The sequence below is a fragment of the Benincasa hispida genome, chromosome 10 (genome assembly GCF_009727055.1).
Source record: "Benincasa hispida cultivar B227 chromosome 10, ASM972705v1, whole genome shotgun sequence".
Lineage (NCBI taxonomy): Eukaryota > Viridiplantae > Streptophyta > Magnoliopsida > Cucurbitales > Cucurbitaceae > Benincasa > Benincasa hispida.
In genome coordinates, this window is record NC_052358.1 from 1,031,584 (window position 1) to 1,041,153 (window position 9,570).

General features: G+C 30.3%; 1 protein-coding gene across 1 annotated transcript; it reads left to right on the forward strand.

The window, feature by feature from the left end:
• Positions 1-361: 361 nt before the first annotated feature.
• On the forward strand, positions 362-2,141 carry LOC120089210 (CEN-like protein 2). Its single transcript, XM_039046621.1, has 4 exons — positions 362-758; positions 847-908; positions 1,542-1,582; positions 1,685-2,141. Exons 1-4 carry the CDS (start codon positions 447-449, stop codon positions 1,909-1,911), a joined length of 642 nt encoding a protein of 213 aa, XP_038902549.1. The 5' UTR covers positions 362-446; the 3' UTR covers positions 1,912-2,141.
• Positions 2,142-9,570: the final 7,429 nt, after the last annotated feature.

A 9,570-nucleotide genomic window follows, 5' to 3' on the forward strand; every position in this document is an offset into this window, starting at 1 on the left:
AAGAATAATCTTAGCCTCCATATCCACCATTATTTCCATTAACCACTTATTAGTTTTCTTAATATATTGATTAATTTGTGATTTTAACCTTCAAGGTGAAGCTTTTCTTTCCCTAAAAATCCTTAAATTCCCTTCATTAGAAAAGATACTTATATATATATATATATATATATATATATATATCCTAACCCCAACTTCACCAATCTCTCTCTCTCCTTTTTATCTTCCAGAAACCCTTTGCATAACCACTTTGGATTTGAATAATGGGTTTAAATCAAAATGGGGTTTTGAGAGCAAGACACTTCAACAAATAAGATTTCATGTCACATCATTTTTTGCCAATTGTCATTATTGCATGAATTGTTCTAAGAAATATCAACATACAACTTTTCTTTTTGCCAATAATCCCTCTTCTCAACATTACTATAAATACTCCCTCACTTCACATGGCTAACCAAAGAACCATACACAAATTAACTAACTCTTATCAAACCCCAACCACCCCTCCTCTAAAATCTCTACCTTCTTCTTCTTCTTCTTCTTCTACTATGGCGGTGGCGAAGATGTCGTCGGATCCTCTTGTTGTCGGAGGAGTGATCGGAGATGTCGTCGATGCCTTCTCCCCGACGGTAAAGATGATGGTCACTTACCATTCAAACAAGAAGGTGTGCAATGGCCATGAGTTGCTTCCAAATTTTGTAACCCTAAAACCTAAGGTTGAGGTTCTCGGAGGTGACCTTAGATCCTTCTTCACACTGGTCTGATCATTTTCAATTACACCTATCTTCTCATTTTCTTTTATATATATTATTAATCACTTATATAAATTTCTAACTAATTTTTCAGGTCATGACTGATCCAGATGTTCCTGGTCCAAGTGATCCTTACTTAAGAGAGCACCTCCACTGGTATGTATCATCTTCTTTCATCAAACTCCCACTTGGAAGGGGTAAAAATGAATCTTAATTTTGAAGAAAAAACAATACTGTGAATGAATTAATGTTGTATTATTCGTTAAAAGTTAGTAAAAAAAAATGATTTAGGAGATTGGAACCTCTAACATTTTAAGTGAAGTAGTACATGTTAATTACTATTTTTTTTAAAAAAACAAGATACTAGAGGATGAGATCAATAGATGCACAAAGATATCTCAACTAACTAGCTTGATACGTCTTTAGAATCTTCATCACACTCACTTTTGTTGATCGAACTAGTCAAAACATATTATCTTTTTGTTAGAATGCCTTGAACACTTCAAATGACTAAACATAAGGTCTCGAATTTAGAAGGGTGCGATATGTATAAACCTTCTAATTCTAGATGCACATCTACTACTTATATTATTTGATATGCACTCCCTTTGACGTGGATGTAGCTAACACCATTAGTGAATATTTGTTTCGATCTTTAGTTTTTCTTTTTTTCTTTTTCTTTCTTTATTTATCGGTATCATAACAATTATTATTATTATTATTATTATTATATAATGTCATTATGATATATGTATAACCAATAAAATTTGGATATAACTTTGATTTCAGGATGGTTACAGACATCCCAGGGACAACAGATGCCACTTTTGGTAAACCCTCAATTTTGTTGATTTTTATTTTTTTGTTGTCTCCTAATTTTGGGTTTATTTGATTGGATTTTTAATGAAAAAAAATAATATTGTCAAAAATAGGAAAAGAAATAGTGAAATATGAAGTTCCAAGTCCAAATATAGGGATTCACAGATTCGTGTTCCTTTTGTACAAGCAAAAACGAAGACAAACAGTGAAGCCACCTCATCCTTCAACTTCAAGAGATGGTTTTAATACAAGAAAATTTGCATTAGACAATGATCTTTCCCTTCCTGTTGCTGCTGTCTATTTCAATGCTCAAAGGGCTACAGCCGCCAGAAGAAGATAATAAATAATTATATATATTTTTATTAAGAAAAAAAAAAACCCAAAACTCAAAATAAAATATTATATCGAAAAAAAATATATATCATTTGAGATATATTGGAATAAAATTGTGGGTAATGAATTTGCATGTGTAGAGAGAGACAGTGAGGCTGTCCTTATTTATGTTCGCTTTGTTAATGTTCTAAACTTCTTGTACTTTCTCCTTGCTTCCAAATCCCACTCTCATTTTTATACTTATGTCTCTAACCCTTTTTTTCTCTTTTCTTTTCTTTTCTTTTTTTTTTTTGAATGGGTTGTGAAATTTGGTGAACAAATCATATATACTCAATTAAGTGAAAAAAAAAAACTCGAACTAAATTGGCTTTTTTTTAAAATCTTTTTTATGCAACTAGTTAGGGTAGGTCGGTAGTTGAGAATAAGAACAATATGTTACATTAGTTAGAATAGGAACATTTGTGGAAGTAAAAAATGATATCTTAATTAATATTAGAGTATAATTTTATACTGGTTTAAAATTAAATGGACAATATCATATCGAGAAACTAAATTTAGACATTGAGAATTTTTATAAGCTTAAAAAAAATTTAGACATTGAGAATTTTTATAAGCTTAAAAAAAAAAGCTAACAGTAGGACTCTTTTTTCAATTCAATAAAAATATGTATGGGACTAAACTTGATCATCTATTAAAAATAGACAATGAAAATAGGATAAATATGGTAAATGTACATGTGAATCAAAATGATATTTTAACTCGATATCATAAATAAAAAAAAATAATGGAAGTCAAATAAAGAAAAATGGGATTAAAGGATCATCATCAAAGACATTAGATATACATATTCCAACAAAAGATAGAAAAAAAACTAATTAGTACATACGATGGCTTTGATTTTGATTTAACCTAAAAAACTTTATAATAAAGATTTTGAATAGGTGTAGAGATACACTTAAGTATTTTTTTATTTCGAAAAGAAAAATTATTTCTAACTAGCAGCTTTTTTTACAACAATACTAGAACATTTGACGACGAAGATTGAGAGATGAAAATCTCGAGAACAACATGTCTTCTACATTACAACAACGGATAACCAATATATCCTAAGTTGATATTATCATTAATTATATTTGGAAGGAAAGATTATGTGTTTCATTTCTTAAGGCTATAGCCCTAGCTAAATAAAGCTAACGACACGATAAGACACCGACATGACACGGTACTGTCAAATGATATTTTTTTTAAAAGAAAAAAAAAATCAAATTCACTCCCAAGGCATATTGAGGGAAAAAGCAGGTAAGGAAAACAGATAAAAATGGCAGCTTTTTAACTGCAATTGTAGACTACCAACTTACGTTGGATTGAAACCTATGTTTTACGGGGACTAGGTAGAGTAAAAACATGAGTCCATGTCTGAATCACACAGCATCAGACAAAAGAAAAAATTATCCAAACAAAAATGGGCACGTGCACTTTCAGAACTTACTAACGGGACATTGAAATTACAGACACAATAATAAAGTTTCCTTTTTCCAAAAAAAAAAAAAAAAAAAATTATCGCCGCCTGTAAAAATTAAATTTGTGGGGGAAAAAAAACCAAGCTGTCTGCGCCAACCAAAAAGATGTTGGGAATTGATTTTGGTGTAGATTGTATCATATCTTTGGCTGCTTTTTTTTTTCATGTCTCAAGAGGATTGGTTTGATTTTGTGTCCACCTACATTAGCTGCTTATTAAAAAAAAATTAGACATTCTCTTAAATGCATCCTAACTATGGTCCAATAAAATACTGTCCCGTGGTAATTCTATTTTAAAAAAAATTAAAATTTTCATTTTTTTTTGTGTGATAAAGAAGTAAGAGTATATGGTGCAACCTAATCATTGCTCTTACTTTTTACTCAAATATTGTCATTCCTATCACATCAAGGTATCATAAAAATATAATTAAAAAACCAAACAAATATTAAATCACTAAATACAACATCATCGATCTATAGGATGAATGATTTTCAAGGCAGACATCAGAGATGTTGGTTCTTCTTCTTCGTGCATTATATGCTTGGATGTGAGCAATATAGGAATTACAGTTTCATGAACAAAAAGAGAAGCCTAAAACAACGTTTTGTCGATGAAAAGTTCAATCAATAAAGGCTTGGACTTCGTTATTGAAAAAGTCTCGACCTTCAAGTAAGTTATACATAACTATCAAATCTATTTCAAAAAGGATAAATCTCTGCTTCCTCACTTGTAACAACTCCCTCCAAGAAAGCAACAATCTTGACGAGCTCAACAATATTAATGAACTTTAGAGCTTTTTGCATCCAAATCATAGGTTCATTATGTATATATGTATGTATGTATGTATATATATGACTAACCTAGTTTTATTGGTTATTAAAGCATGTTTTCGAAAAAAAAAAAAAAAAAAAATAAGAGGTCCAAATCTCACTCGCTAAGAATAAAAGGAGAGAGAATGTGAGTTTACTCTACAATATTGTAGGTATATGTATTAGGCATATATATGCACTCAGTGTATATATATTATATATCACAAATCAAATGATTGTAAGAACTATATAAGTATATTTTGATAGCTCTCAAGTAATTAAAGAAGAGGGGGAAAACAAGGGACTTCAATGCTTAGATGAAAAAGGCTATATACCAATAATTCATCCCTATTGGCATAAATTCCCTCCAAAGTGATAATTTTCTCTCTTTTCTAATAATCATGTTCAAAGGGAGGGAGTTGCTTGAACCAACTATTGGCCCAAGAAAAGAGGAAAAAAGTGTGGATTCTTTATAATTATGAGAGAGCTAATAACAATAATTAATCTAATTTTAATTTTAATTAATCAAACATTATAACCCCCATTGAAATAATTATTTAAACGCACGAGTGGGAATGATTAAAATCCATGATTATTAAATTCATGAAAAAAATAGTGGAGAGAAAAAAAAAAAAAAAAAAGGAAAGTGATGGATAAGATAAGGGTTATTATTGAAGAAGATGTGGGATTGGTAAATTAAGCAAATATGGTTGTTTCAAATTTGCCCCCCCCTTTGAATCATTCTGCAAATTTCAGAATTGGGCATTTTGGAAATTGCCTTCTTCTTTGAGTTTTTCTTTCTAAAATGACCATTTGAGTCTCTTTTTAACCCTTTTTTTTCTCTTGGGGGAAAAAGGGAGCAGTGACAAACTGGCATTAGGGTTAAAGCATCTTAACAAGAAAGTACTTAAAGGAAAAAAAGAAAAAAAAAGAACCTGATTTAGTACTATATATGAGGCTATGTTGTGTGTACACTCAATAATCTTAGGTTCCAGATGTCAAATTTAAGTCGACAGTCACATGGTTGTGTCTCATATGTTAATAAATTTTGCATTTTGATTTTTATAATATACAAGAATAAACTAGATATGAAGAGGTAGGTTTACAATCTAAATTTTTTCACATGGTTTTTTCCTTTTAATCCAAGTACCTTACATTTTCTTCTCTTTACTTCAACCTGCTAATTGGATCAAAGTCATCAAAAGTTATTGATATTTTTATAAATTTACATTAATTAAGGAGGACAACTATCATCACGTAGGCAACATGAGTATAGCTTAACTGACATAAATTTGTACAATTCACTTCAAGATTTGAGGTTTACTCGATCTCCACCCTACATATTGCAGTTAAATAACTACCATATTGTCTAGATACTTAAAATTTTAAAATGTACCATTTTAGGTTCAAAATATTTTAGAATAGATTTAGGTCATTGATTAATATTTAAAATTAAAATGTCACATCAATATTTTAAACAGTAATTAAAAGCTACTCGTTGATAACTTATTCTTAAAAATTTTAGGAGTAAAATGATCAAACCGTGAATGATTGAAAATTTATAAACTACAAGTGTGGTTTTTTTCCTAAAATAAAATGATAGATATTTAATTTATTGAAGCCTATGATTCTTCGATCGATGCTCATAAATACATAATTAAGATGTAGAAAGAATAAAGAGTGCATTAGATTCTCTAACTCATAACCCCACAAAGGGGAAAGAATGATTATAGCAATCAAACAAACGAGGGAGAGATTCTTTTAGCAAAAGCTCAATCATTTCATCATTACTATTCAAGAAGCTTATAATGTCACGAACCCTAATTTTCAAACCTAGCTACCCCTACAGATTCCTTTCTCTTTATACGTATGAATTAGTATTTAATCTTGATTTTTTTTAAAATGATTTTTTATTTTTAGATTTTGAAAATTAAGTCTATGAACACCTCTTCCACCAATAGATTTTTGGTTTTGTTAACTCCTTTCTATCCATCTTTTTAAAAACCGAGCCGAATTTTGAAAACTAAAAATAATAGTTTTTAAAATCTTGTTTTTGTTTTTAGATTTTGGCTACTAATTCAACTTTTGTACTTAAGAAAGATATAAATCATGGTAAGAAAATGAGAGAATATATGATTGATTTTCAAAAACAAAAAATAAAAAACGAAATGATTATCAAATTGTCGAAGCCTAAAATTTTCACTTTGCTTTCTTTTAAGGATGTACATCGGTTGGATTGGAATTTTTTTGGACCAACTTGAAAATCGATTGGTTACCCCAAATATCCAAACACGGTCTCCAACAAAACCCTTGGGTTGTTGAGTTATTTATTTTCTTATTCTTTTATATATATATATATAATTCAGGACACTACAAATTAAAACATATAATAATAATAATAATAATAATAATAATATTATTATTATTATTATTATTATTTAAAACTTTGTTCAATCCGATACTCAATCCATTCCAACAAAAATAGAAAAAAATTAACATAACCCAAATAAAAAATAAAACTAATCCAACTCAACTCTTATGGTTTGAGTTGGATAATCTGGATAGTTAGGTCGATTGAATACTCATAGTTTTTTTCGTATCACTAGAAATTTAATAAATTTATCTAAAATAAACATCATAATTAATTGAGCAATGTATATTGGTTAATATTCGAAAAAAATCACAATTTTTTTTCTCTTATATGACAACAAAGCTAGAAAAGGTAAATGTTATTAGTTAAAAATTGATAATCTAGAAGTTTTAAGAACCAAAATATTTACTTTTAAAATTTAGAGATTCAAATAAACATCCACAAACTTTATAGACTAGAATAGAATTTAAATATGCCAAATAATAGTCCACTCTAGAACAAAAACTGCTAATATTATTCTAAAAGAAAAATGGAAGAATCTATATTTATATGTTGGTATTATTATAATTTGAAAGTGTAAAAGGAAATTGAGTTAGGGCAGAGATATGTATAGAATGTGATTGCCCCATGGGTTTTATCAGCCCATGTGGACTTACCTACTTTTTTGACAACATAATAATTTATTTAATGAACAAAAGGGGATTCTCCATTATTAACCAAATCTATTCATGTGCAATTTTCTATAAATTTTAGGTCAATAATTTGAAAATAAAAATTTAATAAAATACAAAATCTAACAAATTAGCCAATATACTTTTCAGAGTTTGTATCTATTCGATGGTTCCACTTTTAAAATTATCACAAATTTAGTTTCTAGATTTTTCAAGTTTTTCAAGTTGATTGATCCATTAAGCATAAAATGGAAAGTTTAAAACTCGATTATGAAAAAATGATAAGGAGGTATCTATGGTAAGTTAACGATGTTATGACCAATGTTATAGCATTCCACAAGACAATTATCAAATATGTAGAATAGATAAAATAACACAAGAGATTGGTAACCCAAATCGGTGTAAATAACCTATATCTAGGGAGCAACGTGCCCATAAAAAATAACTTCACTAATATAAATGATAAACAATTACAACACAATATTTATCTGTAATAGATGCACGATTATAGTGACTCTCATACAACTTTGTCATTCAACTAATAACTTAGGTTCCTCCTCGGTGTGAGACTCCTTCTCACGATGTTTTAAGTCCCCCTTAAGTTGCATTTGTTGGGATTGATGCCCAAAATCTCGTAGGTTCCTGTAGTTTGTAAACACCTGTATAAACAAATGCTTGTGATATAATAATATGATATATTTTCTTTACTGTTATCTATGAAATATAAGATATTTTAGTTGCATTTACCACAAACCAATAAACTAAGATCCCTAGTTGTTGTTGTAACTTAAGCATGTATGTGGAAACATACAAGTAGATCATGTCTTAAGTGATAACCTAAATGGTCTGTAGTATATGGATATAGGAGGGAAACCTTATCCTAGTGACACTACAGATACGGCCCGCTTTGTAGATGTTACAAGTGTTGTAAAGTGTTACAGATGGTTTGATCCTGATCATTCATGTAGAGACATGCGAGAGGGGGTGTCCTATACAAACGAGTTTGTATAAGACCTGACCACGAAATGTTTAGTCTCGTTATATAATATCGTTCATGATAGAGACTTTCATTTCACTAGGATGACCATAGGTAACATGATCTTAATTTTGAGGAGTTGGGAACTCCTTCCTATGGGGGCGGTCCTTTGATTTGCATGAGTGCGAGTGGCCAGATTGCCGACTCAAACCTACCACTTTTGGAGATTCGTCTGAAATGGGGAGCTAGGAACTCAGCTACATAAGATGAAATTCACTCCTTCCCCGAACAGGGGTAAGTAGATAGATTTCTCCCTTAAGGGCTGATTCCGGGGCATAAACGATGTGGCGCCAATACTTTCTCATGGCCCGAGAGGTGTTCACTCATAGTAGGACTATGATGTATTGTTCATTAGAGGAATTAGTGGTACTTAAGAAGTTAGATGTAACTACAGGGGCAAAACAGTAAATTGGCCCAGCTGTACTTACAAGCGATCTGTGAAGAGTTATTGTACTATTGATTGGTTATATCTAATGGACACAGAAATATATCTGTAGTGAGAAGAGTGCAGCTGCGGTCTTTAGTGTTGTGTCCGACAATTAATGGATGGTGGATCTCGTGATTAAAGAATTTAGTCAGTTATTCACATAGCATTGGAGCTTCAAACTACAAGTCCATAAGGTCCCCTTGGTAGCTCAATGGATTCAAGTTGAGAATAACTTTTTGGGTTAGTTTGAAGTGTTCAAATTAACAAGAGAGAGTTTGATTATATATGATATAATTAAATTGGTTCAATTATATGTGATATAATTGATATGATGTATGAGATATATTAATTGAAGGATTTTGATATAAATGTGATTTATATTAAATAAAGGAGAAAAGAACTATGGTTTAAATGTTACATATGTTGGGATTGATGTCCTAATTCTCCCAGAGTCTCGTAGTTTATAAATTGTACACATTGTTATGAATAAAATAAGAGTTATTTTATTTTTCATTTACTCATATCCAATAAACAAATCTCCATGGTTATTGTATGTAAACTTAAGTATGTATATGAGCTATACAAGTGAATCATGCCTTAAGTGATAACCTAAAAAGGTCTGTTGTATAAAGATTAAGGAGGGATACCTGATCCTTGTGACACTACGGATACGACCCACTTTGTAGTGGTTTACAAGTGTTGTGAACTATTACAGATGGTTGATCCTGACTATTCATGTGGAGATATGCGAGCGGGGGTGTCATATACAAAAAGTTTGTATAAGGCCAGACCACGAGATGACTAATCTCTTTATATAACACCGTTGATACGTG

Excerpts from the sequence above, each read along its gene's own strand:
- LOC120089210 (XM_039046621.1), top strand. The coding sequence starts at position 447 with ATGGCTAACCAAAGAACCATACACAAATTAACTAACTCTTATCAAACC. Across the intron at positions 759-846 it reads TTAGATCCTTCTTCACACTG|GTCATGACTGATCCAGATGT; the intron begins GTCTGATCATTT and ends CTAATTTTTCAG. Across the intron at positions 909-1,541 it reads TTAAGAGAGCACCTCCACTG|GATGGTTACAGACATCCCAG; the intron begins GTATGTATCATC and ends CTTTGATTTCAG.